Genomic DNA, 12,656 nt, shown 5'->3' with positions numbered 1-12,656 from the left:
TGACTTCAATTCATCAAGATTTTCACATTTTGTTGATTCCTCCTTTACTTGAGGCATGCAAGAAAAACAAAGATTTATTCACAAATCCAAGGAAACGTTGAGTCATTTAAATAGAAATTATCATTATCATATCATGTTACAAAAATTACATATCTAAGATGTATTTGAAATCAGTCCTGTGCCTGCACATTGAACTCATTCCTCTGCTGTCATTTTTTAGAAACCCTATATATGGAGGGATGTGACACAGTGAAAATGACTCTACTTCTGCCCTGAGCATGCACATTGCACGCGTACAGACCTTAGCTGTCACTCTGCAGAAACCCTATATGGATTTATGTGACACAGCGAGTGTGACTGCGTCTGTCAGGAATGTTTCCCTAGGCCTTCAGGCACATACCGACAAACCAGCCGTCATCGCACTTCTCCATGACGCTGACGAGATCTCCCTCCTGCAGCTCCAGCTCATCTTCATTTTGCGGCACGTAACTGTACAGAGCCTGGAAACTGGAGCGGGATACAGAGGAGATAAAGGTAAAATTTCAAAGCTGAGAAGTAAAAATGAAAATACTAAACTACAAAAAAAAAAAGTTAAAAGTGAAGATCTTACTCACACTCCACAGTTGAGACGGTTCGGCTCCGGGCTGCTGCTGTGGGACAGGGGTTGCTGGGAAATGATGAGAGATTGTTTACTGGGGTGGGGGTGCAGTCTATGGACAGAGTCATGAGGGTGGTGGGACAGGGTGCTGCAGTACCTCACCGAGGTCTCAGCTATATTCAAGATCTCATTACACACTGCCTCCTAGTAGTAGTAGTAGTAGGTGAAGTCGTCATAGAAAGACAGACAGCGGCCCCACCGAGAGTCCCAGAAAAGGCCGAAGGTGAAGTTGAGGGGAGGAGGTGAAGAGTTAGACAGGAGGAGGGGGCGCGAAGGGACGAGACAGGAAGGTGGGTCCGGTAAGTAGCAAGGCAGAAAAGGAAGTGATCCATTAAAAGCCAGGAGAAAAAGCAGAAGAGACGTTGGTGGAGCCCAGGAGGAGAGAAATGAAAAGACACCGGAGTGAGAGCATGTAGACAGGAAACGTGAAATATTAGTTTTTTTTACAGGATACTATTCGGTATGAACATGCAGTATTACATGGAAGCTGACATGTACATGTTCAACACTTTGGGTAAATGCACTCTTAGGTAATCCCTCACATGTTGTTAGATGAGAGGGTTAATTAATTTAGCTTAGCATGAGGACTCAAAACATGAAAACACTGTGGAATGAAAAAAAGTTTGTTATGTGCTGCACTATATTCTGCCCAGGAGCGGTGACACTTCCTGGTGTGTCTGCTGGCTTAACAAATAACAAATAAGGGTATTTCTAAGGGTATTTCTCGCTAGATTTGTCTACTTTTAAGACCTCTCTGGCGACCTTTTTTTTTCAAACAGAGCATCTATCAACAAATCTACTGACTTTTTGTTCAAACGTAACTCTTCCCTGTAAGAGAGTCCTGAAAATTTCTTATTGAATGGTCTCTTGTATGGCTGTGACTCTGTACCGACTCTGCTCAGTGATTGGAGGAAAGCAGATTCGCTAAAAAGAAACTTTGAATATGTGTACCTAAAGACCAGAGTCCGGGGAATTCCTTCTCCTTTGTGTTTGTTCTAAATGATTTTTTCTTAAATTACACAGACTTCACAGAGGTGAGTTTTTCCAGGATCCTCTCAATTCACGAAACTTTAGTTTCACAGTCTGTTCAACAGCCTGCATAAAAAGTCTTTGAAATTAGAGATAGATTTAGATGCATAATAATGAGATGACAGCAGCTTGAAAAATAATAATAAGTTATGGTTAAGCTAGTTAGAGTCAGTTTAGCTTTTCCTCAGTTTCTTTAAACTTCAAAGTTGTTTATGTACTATGAAAATGGCAACCCTTTTAGCAGATTTTAGCTACTTTATATTTAAATTAGCTGGGAACTGAAAACACCAGTAAAAAAGAGTGCCCAAACAAGAAATCACGTGGCACATAAACGCCCAATTTCTCTTGATTAAGCAAACAAGATGTTACATGATAATTAATGAGCTTTAGAGATGCTGAAAGGTGGAGAAAGTGAATACATTTTTTCCCAAAATGTCCAACTTGTCTTTTAATGAAAGACTAGTCTTCTAATATCTTACACATTTAACATGTAGAGCAAATATGGAAGACGTAATGGAAGTTAAAGATGATGTGAGTAAAAATGGATCTTTGGAGGTGATGAGTTAAAAGTTAAACAGATGATGAAGTCACGTGACAAACAGCACTTTACTTTTGTAACTCGACAGTGGAGGTCAAAGAAAACTCTGCTCCGCCTTACCGCGAATGAGTTAACATTGTTGTTATCTTGGATGTCAAACAGCATCACAGGGCTTCTGGAGCTCCGTCCATGATGGTCAGCCTCATTCTTCACAAACTGCAACACAAAAATGGCATATCAACAAGGACATTTCAAAATAAAAGCTTTTCTCTACAGCTTGTACCACGTATCCACCTGCTGTAAATGGTGTCATACTTCAGCCACAGTCAGGCTGTGTTTTTCTGTAGGAGGAAATTTCAACCTCACAGCAGCTTTTAAAACAGGAGCCAACATGTGAAATCTATAAATACTTCGTAATACATATGTCACTGTCTTAAATAAACTTCCAAACCCCAGCGGCATCCAAGCTATCACACCTCTGCACAGAACAACAACATGCAACCAAATGCTGAATTTCATGAAGAGACAGAAACTTGAGCTCTCAAATCAATCCTGGATATGCAAGCACAATAGCTCCCCTTGCTGTCCTTTACAGTTAGGAAATCTGAGCCTCACTATATAAACACTGAAAGACACTGAAAAACACTTGCGTGTTAGTGGCGCACACACAACAACATGCAGACTTGCAGCTTTAAGCAGTGTGACCAGTTTTAACCAATTCTGCCTCCACTTAACCTGCAGATATATTCACGAGGCTAAATTCAACTTCGGGACAAATATACAAGTTAGTCGTCTTCCACACACAAATGCTGCTTCAGTACTTCATCAAACATCTGTTTTAGGGGATCAAACTGTGGCTAAAAGCCCATGTTCCTGAGTGAGCCTGAGATGCAACACTGCACACCATGCAGAAGATACCTCTGCAGGGCCATTTCGCCTGCTGCTCGGGGCTGCGTAGCCCCTATCCCCCTCTGCGCCTTCCCCCTCTGTCAACTCCTTCTCCCCCCTCACCCATCCCTCCAGAACTGGCCCTCCACAGGGGCTCACGTTGTTTGACAGATGTGAGGAGGGAGGGGAGAGCAGGAAGTCCTCCCCCTGAGGTGGGGTGAATGTGAGGAAGGGAGTGGTTGAGTTGGGTCTGGGCGGGTAAGGTGGGGGAAGAGGGGAGGCTGATGGTGATGCCATGGGGGAGATGCAGTACGGGCTGCCGGTGATGGGAGGCACGGGGCTGGCAGAGTAGGGCGGGGGCAGGTACTCGCCGCAGCGGTAGGACACGGTGGGCAGTGGTGGCAGGGGAGGGGTGGGGGCGGCAGGAGGGCTCCCTCCTCCCACAGTCAGGGAGATCCACTCAGAGGAGATCGCGTGGACCTCGGGGGACACGGAGCGGCGGGGGGAGCGAGGGAGGGGCAGGGGCGAGGTGGTCAGACGATTACGATACAGCTTTTAAGAGCAACAGGAACGTGGAAAGAAGAAGTAAAGAAAGGAAGAGGGGATGAGAGAAAGAAAAGAAGGCAAATGAAAGATGAGTCAAATTCAAAAATCATTAACGGTATCTGTCAAGAGGAACAAAGAAGGATTCTCCAAAAGTCCTGAGAGACAAGGTGAAAAAAATGACTGCTGCCAATGTTGGCCAAAAGTTTATCTCCTTCTTACAAGGTATTATCTCCGATGTCTGGAAAGTTATCTTATAGGAAGGAGATGAATTTAGGTTTTGGACATCATTGCCTGCAAAAAAAACTTCTCACCTTACCTCTCAGGGCTTCGTTAGAATTCAGAGATGCAGTGGTAATAAAAATCTTGTCAGCTCTTTACAACATCCAAAAATGTATCCAGCGACTGATCGACCAGTTTGGCCTCCTTACCTGAGGAGAGGCGTTGGTGCTGCGCTGTGGCGAGTGGCTGACAGGAGGGTCGAGATACTCCACCCCGTTTTTGACGCGGGGTCGTTTGTTCACTTCTACGTAGGTGACGGGGAAGATGCCTTGGCGGTTGGTGCCTGAGATTTTGCCTTCATACCAGTTTTCATCAACTCGACGAATCAGCGTGATCCTCTCTCCCTGCAGAAACACGTTTTGTAGGTTCAAAACACTGTTAACAAATATAGCTGACAAATACTGTGGAAAAATAAAGCACGAGTAATAAATGATAAAAGCATCTCTATGTACTCAAACATCTGTTTAAGTGTTGCTTAGTGTTCGCCAGTTTGTAATGAGTCACACTCCGTACCTTTCTGAAGGACATTTCCACCACTGTGTCCCCGTTGAAGTTGAAGCGAGCGATAGCCTCTCCATATTCCAGCACCTGCACTGGGGCACTTTTCTTTGGCTGGGCTTTCTCTGTCGGGGGAAGGAGCTGAAGAGGGCAACAAATGACAAAAGTGATTGAGAAAGAAAAGTGAAATCACACTGTGCAGCAGAGAGATTATGCAAAACAACTCTAAAACTGCAATTGAGAGTTAAATAAAATAACCATTTATACAAAGTGGTAAAGTGACAAAAAAAAAATAACTTGTCCAAGTTGCTCACACACCTCAACGTAACTTTGAGGGAAAATGCCGACTCTTCCATGATGCTCCCCTTCATACCAGTTTTGATCCACCTGTCGAATAATGTAGACAATGTCTCCCTTCTGAAACGGCAGTTCCCTGGAAAGAGATGAGTTATTTACATGAAATGAAAGAAGTAACAAACAATTATGAAAAAGACCTTTATAGCTAGTTTGTATCAGATGGGTGGGATTTATTTACATTCAAGTAAATAAGCCATTGTATGACTTGACATTTAGTCAGGAATTTGAAATAAAAGCTAAAACAAATGCGGATTATAACTTGCTCATATATAAATTACCTCAATTGTGGACATAATATAAAAGCATCAGTAACACCTCGGGAATCTCATGCAATCAAACCAAACATCACTCCAACAAAGACCAGCTGCTGTGAGAGTCAGAATAGATATTGTAGATAAACTCACTTTAGAGTTTCTGCTCTGAAGTCGAAGCGAGCCATGGCTGGAGTTCTCTGTTAAGACATGAACAAGATACTGGGGTCACTCTTAATTCATAACTACAACTATATAAATATTATATTTGATATGTTACTGAGCCAGCGAAAGTTCTCCAAACACCTAAACACCCTTAAATATCTACACCTTTGTCACTTTTTGGTCGCTGTGTTCTCTGAGCTTTGCCATATATGTGTCCTGAGAAAAGACATCTTCTGGAATTTGTTGTGAGCTGTAAATCTGCTCGAGTCGTCCTTCCACTGTCCCGTTTGAACATAAATATTCTCGCAATGACAGTAGTGAGGTGCTTGTGACTGAGTTACTTGTCCTCTGCCCAGTGACAAACAGCAGGGGGTTGTTTACTGTGAGAGTGACCTGCCAAGGGAGCAGGCACACCTTAGGTAACACAACAAGGGTGCAGCTACTACTAGTGACATACATATAGCTGGTAAACAGGTCACACCGGGCCTTTTCCACCTCTGGAACGCAGGCCAACTATAGCAGATCAAGCCAGAGCGACCCACTAATCAGTACTGTTTACTAATAAATCAAACTTGAAACTTGAAAAAGAAGAAAAAAATAAATCCTGTCATAACAAATATGTTGCCACAATAAAACTTGTCCTGATTGCTTCATCTGAACCCCACACCCGACGACGGGTTTGAAAGGCATGCTTTCTCTAAATGTTTGCCAAAACTAGTCCTTGAACTGATCTTGTGTTACAAATGCTTTGGTCAGGAAAAATAGCTAAATCGAATCTTAGAATAGTGATATTTTATCAAAGCCACTTTATTCTACGTCTCGCTCAAAATTTCACATTAAGAAAAGCACTGTTTGTTCTAACCAGATCCTCTGAAAAATGATTTCATTCTGTGCTCCTCTGAGAAATTATAATTGGCTCAGGTGAGAGAAATCGTCATGTCAAAAAACATCAGTGAAACCACGCCTGAACTGCAGGCTGTTTACACATAGCAGACAGGAGAGGAGAAGAGAGGTCGTAAGTGGATGTTGTAAAAATGTAAATAATTCAATATGTTTAGTATGTTTAGTATGCACCCCCTACTCCAGTACTGTGGACAGTTGGAAAATGCTGTATACATGGATTCCATTTTATTTTTTTGGAAAATAAAATGTCTAAGAAATCCATCTTACATTTGTTGTTTTTATGACTTGTGGCATCATAACTGTGCACAAAAGACACTTTTGAGTTCTCCCTACTTCTAGAGCTCGTTGTGCTGTATCCACAGAGGTGCAGGATTTATATATCGCCACGAAAAAGGCCACAGTGAGGAAAATGTGACAGGAGCAAAAATTGCAGTGAAACTGCTTGTGTCATTGTCTATGTTTATAGTTTTATAGCAATGCAGTGAAATAAGTTTTGAAAATGTGGTGGTATGTTGTGTCAAGTGTACATATATAATGAGAGTAATAGCTGAGGGAAATATCCGGCCCCAGAGCTCTTAGCTGTCTGAAAATGTGGCCTCCAGAATAACATAGTTGACCTGGAAGTGATGTTTGAAAGTCTGAAATATTCAGCAATAAACTAAACAACTCACATTTTGCCTTCCGTCACTGCTCTCACCCTCTAAATTTTTGACCCAGAAGAGAAAGCCATCTGTGTCTGCAGAAATCCTGCTGACATCCCCCCGCCCCACCCCGCTCTGCAGCCTGACTCACGAACTGACAAAGCATCTGCCGTCTTTTTTCCTGCTTACAGAAGGATAAGACACGGCCCTGTATTGTACCTCTATGCCTGATTTCCTCTTCTCTGTGTTATCTGTGATGTTGAGCAGGTCTCCGAAGCGCTCGTTGGTGATGAACTGGTGGTGCGTCGGCACAATGCCTGTGTGTCGCCTTGATGCTGTGTCAGCCTCTTCCTGTTCCCGCTTCAGCCGCCGCTGCTCCTCCAAGATTTTCTGCCAGGAAACCACACTGAACTGTTTGTCCCCTGCAGATATGGGTCTTGTCTACTCTTTTATTCATGTAGGACACTCTTTGTTATGTATTATGTTATGTATGTAATACATGATTTCCTTACTCATAACACATCTAACTTATAGTCAGTGAGGTGTAATTTATGAAAGTTTGTCTTATATATAAAGGAAGTTCACCTCTTTGTCCCCATGACGCCTTCGCAACACTTCATCCTGGCTCTCCCCGAGAACTGGGGACGAGTCTAATAAAGAAACAGAAAGAAGATTACGCTGTGAAGCATTTTCACTGTCAACCTCAAGACAAATCCAACTCAAGAACAAAACATTTTATATATAAGATGATGATATTGCAGTCAACTCCTCAATTCCAATGAATAGAATCATACTAATATATACAGTAAATACAACCACGCATGCTTCAAATGAACACCATAATTTTGCAACACTAAAACAAAAAGCAAACACACATCCAAAAAGCCAAATGTATTCCTGCATGCACGTAGGAATGAACACAGAATGATCCGATGTGTGTTCATGAGAAAAACAAATGCAGAAAAGAAAATGTGAAACCTACTGTATCTTGGCCACAAAAATGAATATGAAATCGTGGTTTTACTGATCAACCAGCCAGCATCCATTAATTTACTGAAGTTTCACTTTCATCATATTAACTAAATGTCTTTATGACATAATTTCTTCCCTAAACCACCATAGATGTTTCATTCTGTGTCCCAGAAAAGGCCACAAGTAACTATGAATGTTTCAGGTCCCGGCTGTTACGTAAAAAAACATCAAAGCAGGGAACATCCTGTCTGGCTAAAACAAACCTTTCATGGTGAGAAAATGAAAGATGGCAGATGTAAATTGTTCCCAAAACAAAACAAAAAAACAGATACAGACATGGTGAGACATCAGTTTGAGAGAGCGTATGCAGTGTTATATTGAAACATCCTGCTTAAACATTACAGAGGAATGCTTGGGTTGTAGTTCAACCTGAGAAAAAACTTTCATCTTCATACATTAAAATGACATAATAAAACAAAGAATCTGGTCTGTATCGATGTAACGCTTATGCAGGCTCTGGCACGTTTGCATACAGCTCAAATCTGATGTCACCAGGAGATATATACATTACCAAAAGCTGCCTGAACCTCCTACAGTCACTGCAGTGTTTTGATGCGTTTGTGGGACCAAACTCATTCACAGTGAAATGGAAGAGCACCAAACACAGCACACTCAGAATGAGATGGAGGCTTCCCTGTCACTTTGTAAACACAGCACACAGACTAGAGATGGAGGGTGGCGGCGTCGCTTTGTGGAGAAAAGGGACACAAGGTGAAGAAGAGAGTCAAGGTAAATGAGTGACCACAGAGGGGGGAGAGAGGAGGGTGACAGTGGTGAAGGGATGGAGATAGCCACCTCTGCGGTGAGCTGCCAGCGGCTGCAGTAGGTTCCCGTTGGCGTCCAAGCCCTGCCCGTTACTCAGGTGGTCAGTGTTGCTTCCGTCTCCATTACTCAGCCTCTCAAGGACCTCCAGGGAGGACAGGCGCTGAGGGATCAGAGGTCTGGGTTCGGGGGACAAAGTGCAGGGCCTCTGGGTGCCTGTTGTCACCTTGGTGGCTAACAGGGTCCGTCGAGTTTGGTGGGACTGCAGGTTCTTCCGTAACCTGAAGGGAGCGGGGCCCATGAGAAAGAAGTTCCCAGGCAGCGTGTTCTTCTTCTCTTGAGGCGGCCTCTCCTGTTGGGTTGTGGCCTGCTGCCTCTCATGCCTGAGGATGGTGGTGAAGCGTGTGTAAGAGGCCGGGCAAGAGCCTTTGCATTTGCTGGGTTTGAGGAGGAGTTGATGGTTCAGGTGGTGCAGGTGGTGGTGGTGGTGGTGGTGGAGGAGGTGGTTGTGTTGCGGAGGTGATGCTGTAAGCAGGGCTGAAGGACTCTTTGATCCACTGATATTTTGTCGGATCAATTCTGGGGAACGTTTACTGAAGATCTGCTCGATCTCGGTCTCGGTGTTTGAGGGGGACTCGGCCCTGACGCTGTGTCTGTCGTCGGAGGAGGAAGCAGCCTCCTCCACAGTCACACTGCCTGGTGACAAGGCCTCCTCCTCACAGCTCTTGCCCTCTGCCTCCGCTGGGGAGCAGGCATCTATCTGGGTGGCGTCAGCGACCAAAAGGGACTCCGCTGACACTGCAGACGCCATGTAGAGGTGGGCGGGGCTGTGGTTGGGGCTGTGGCTGTGGCTGGAGTGCAGGGTGGGCAAGGAGGAGGAGCGGCTGGGGGCCGAGCTGGTCCGCTGGATGATCATTTCAAACTCGCTGACCCGTGACGACACTGCATCCCGTGGAATGTTACCCCCGTCATCCGCCTCTGACCTTTCACCCCCATCGCCCTTTGACTTCTCAAAAAGCGAGGCCAGGCTGCGGACACTGCCGTTGGGGCTGCAGCCGGCCGAGCTGGGCCTCTGGATGTGATGCATGGTCCTGTACAGGCTGGAAAACTCGGATGCGCTCCTCCTAATTGCGGGAGAAACATTCCTGAGGCCGTCCACACACTCAGTGCCGCAGCTGGATTTAAAGTCTGAATGATGCCCGTTTTCACTTTCTTCTGTGTCACAGGGCCCTGTGTACAGGTCCTCGCAGCTGTGGGCCTTTGGGTGCCTGACAGCTTTAGTCCTGCTCTCCTGACTGTCACCACTGGGCGGCAGCAGCTTGGGCTTGAACTTAGAGGGCAGGATTTGGGGTATGCAGGCTTTGGCAGCGGATAGAGGCTTCATACTCTTACACTGGTTACCTATTGCATTACTGGCAAGAACCGATCGACTATTTACAGAGGAGCAGGGTGAAATTATATAGCCATTCCCACCTTTATAATCCACTGGCAAGCATGCAGGACAACAGAATAAACAACATATTAGATTACAATGGTCACAGGTTCACACACACTAAAACAGAGTCAGGCATATTTCTCAAGAAAAGACCAAGTTCTATCAAAAGTAGATGAGAAGCAGACTTGATGCTTTGTGCATCAAGTAATAGATGACTGTTTTAATAACAGCATGGGACTGCAGTGAAGAATAATGCTTTGTAAAAAAGGGAACAAGGGGAAATTCACTGTCTATCAGATCCTGGTGTTACCAATATCACTGTCAACAGAAAAATAACAAGTGGAACAGAAAGTATCAAAACAGCAATATGCCATGAAATGTTATGTGATGTTGGAGGTCATATAGGAATTCTTCACACTGACTGCAGTATCAGATCAAATTCAAAACAAAAAAAAAAAAAAGAAAATCTAAACTTTTCTGTTAACTATTTTGTATTTATATTTTGTCTTCCACATGACTGCTGCCTGTCCTGCTTTAACCTCTGTCATATATTCTCCTCTACTTTTAGCAATTAGTCATGCAGCTGCAGTGATAAATACTCTATGGCATCCGTTAATACACTCCTCCCCTACACAGTTGTAAATAAAAAATGTATCCTGATTCAACCTGCACAGTGAAACATGACTGTCAAAGAGGACTTCTGACAAATACTCTGTCTGTTCCTAGCTATATTTTTGCTTGTGGTAGCACTACAGATGGAACCTGGAAATGACACTTTGACGTGCTGTGAGACACTTCTGTAGCATGAGAGACCCATCTGTTGCATTTGTATCTACCAGAAAAACACACTGAGGAAGTAAACTAGATATTCTATCCAAGGCATGAGGCAGCTAAAGAGTCCTGGCAGCTTAAAAAGCCCCCGAGGAGACTCAGTTCTTACAAAGACAAAGATTAATACAGATATTTTCTTATTTCATGAGCACAAGACAGAAACACATGATGAAGCGTTTGGTTTCTCGCACTGGGCTTTCTCTTTGGGCAGGAGGCTAATAAGGAGCATGCTAGTCATTTGACTGGAGTGCCAAATCCATTTACTGCCAGGGCCCACAATTTCGACAAAGCTGAAACAACATTCGTAATACATCTTTGTTCCAAGAGTCAATATATCCGTCATTAATGTGGAAATATACAAAACTTGAACTCTGAGTGGACAGTTTTTAAAATGCCTACCCAGATGTAATGTAATGACATGTCACACTAGGTCACACTGTCCCTTCCTTTCTCTTCCTTACGTCTCTTCTCGTCCTCGGCCATGTGCGCAAGCATTCCAGGCCCTGACCTCACACTGACAGCTGACTTCCTCATGCCTACCCACCCTCTGTGTCCCTCCTGTTTATCTCACCCCTGTCTGTTTATCTCGCTCGTCCCTCCTCATCCATCCCATCTCTGGCCCTCTGCTCCCTGGCGCTGGATAGCTCTGGAGTCCTGCCCTAAGCCTGCCTAACGACCGGCGGCTCACAACTGGAGCAAGTAAGGGGGTTTGGGGAGGGGGGGGGCGGAAACTCTCCAAGGTTAGCTTCCATCGACTTAGCAAGACAACCTCACTCCCTCCATGAGTTTTCCAAAGCAGATGGCCGGTACACGTTTGATGAAAACATCCATGGCATCAATAATAAATCAAAAGCTGCTGGGGGAATGAATGCTGCGAGGTGATTGGCCAATGCTGTGAGGTCTGGGAGCAAAGAAAATGTGTGGATTCCAACAGAAAGGTAAACGGAAACACATGTATCCCTGTCTGACACGGCCCGACATCAGAGTCTGTACCTCATTGGTTCTGTCTCAGCAGGAAAGGCCATTAATGACCTTCTGTACTGTCTAGCCTCCACATCCACTAACATGCACACACCTGCCATTTGACTGGCCACATAAGTGAAGCGGCTCTTATCCTACCTTTAGAGGAGGAGGAGCTGGCTTGGCGCTTGTTTAGGGCCCGCAGACCTTGTAAGGGAATGTCGCCGCCCTCCAGGACACTCTTGTAAACATGGCGGTCGCATTCTGGAGCCCCAGGCTCGCTCGTGGATGATCCTCCGTCCTTCTCCACCTCGCTGTGTCCAGACTTGCTCGATGAGCTAGACAGCAGTGAGAAGAACGCAGACGACTAATTAAACACAGCAAACTTTATTCAGAGGAGTTGTGTTGCATGTTTTTATGATAACCAGAGGCGCACAAATTGGGTAATGAGCTGTCATATGGTTCCTATTTAGCATATCTTGAGGTAATTCCTGGATTCGCAGACTTGTGGGAGACAGAAAAAACTTGGGAAAGAAAGTGCAGAATTTGGAGGCTGATGCTGAAAGAAGACATTAGCTACCACACATATCTTGGCATTCCAGAGAGGCCAACAGGACGGATCTCTATAAATATTCTCTGAACATTCCCACATGGTGTTTCAGCCCCTGCTGTGCACCTGTACAACTGTCAGGTTTTACTCTCTTTCACATGGCGCTCACGTGCTACTCACTCTGCTCCTCTATTTGTGCAGACAAACATAGCCATTAAACTGACAGACACTCTGGTGTCATCTAAATAAACCTATACAAACCCTTTTCACTAGCGTTAGGAAAAAGAGAGATGTATTTTCCAAAAACGCATTTTACATCTGCAGTTTTGCCAA

The 12,656-nt window shown here is 44.5% G+C and overlaps 1 protein-coding gene across 3 annotated transcripts in view; it reads right to left on the bottom strand.

The window, feature by feature from the left end:
• Positions 1-12,656, bottom strand: part of LOC121954740 (sorbin and SH3 domain-containing protein 1) — a 39,637-nt gene that overhangs the window by 4,973 nt on the left and 22,008 nt on the right. Inside the window, exons 16-27 of one of the 3 annotated variants that reach the window (XM_042502428.1) lie at positions 11,933-12,111; positions 8,581-10,032; positions 7,339-7,403; positions 6,973-7,143; positions 5,198-5,244; positions 4,755-4,869; positions 4,452-4,577; positions 4,088-4,282; positions 3,144-3,665; positions 2,346-2,441; positions 615-802; positions 401-507 (exon numbers count right to left, since the gene is read on the bottom strand). In XM_042502428.1, coding sequence (XP_042358362.1) covers positions 401-507; positions 615-802; positions 2,346-2,441; positions 3,144-3,665; positions 4,088-4,282; positions 4,452-4,577; positions 4,755-4,869; positions 5,198-5,244; positions 6,973-7,143; positions 7,339-7,403; positions 8,581-10,032; positions 11,933-12,111 — 3,263 coding nt within the window. The remainder of the gene's footprint in view (positions 1-400; positions 508-614; positions 803-2,345; positions 2,442-3,143; positions 3,666-4,087; positions 4,283-4,451; positions 4,578-4,754; positions 4,870-5,197; positions 5,245-6,972; positions 7,144-7,338; positions 7,404-8,580; positions 10,033-11,932; positions 12,112-12,656) is intronic. The other 2 variants (XM_042502426.1, XM_042502427.1) reach the window with 2 other exon arrangements.

The sequence above is a fragment of the Plectropomus leopardus genome, chromosome 15 (genome assembly GCF_008729295.1).
Source record: "Plectropomus leopardus isolate mb chromosome 15, YSFRI_Pleo_2.0, whole genome shotgun sequence".
NCBI classification, from domain to species: Eukaryota; Metazoa; Chordata; class Actinopteri; order Perciformes; family Serranidae; genus Plectropomus; species Plectropomus leopardus.
Note: the sequence above shows the minus strand (reverse complement) of the source record. Positions and strands in the feature narration are given on the sequence as shown.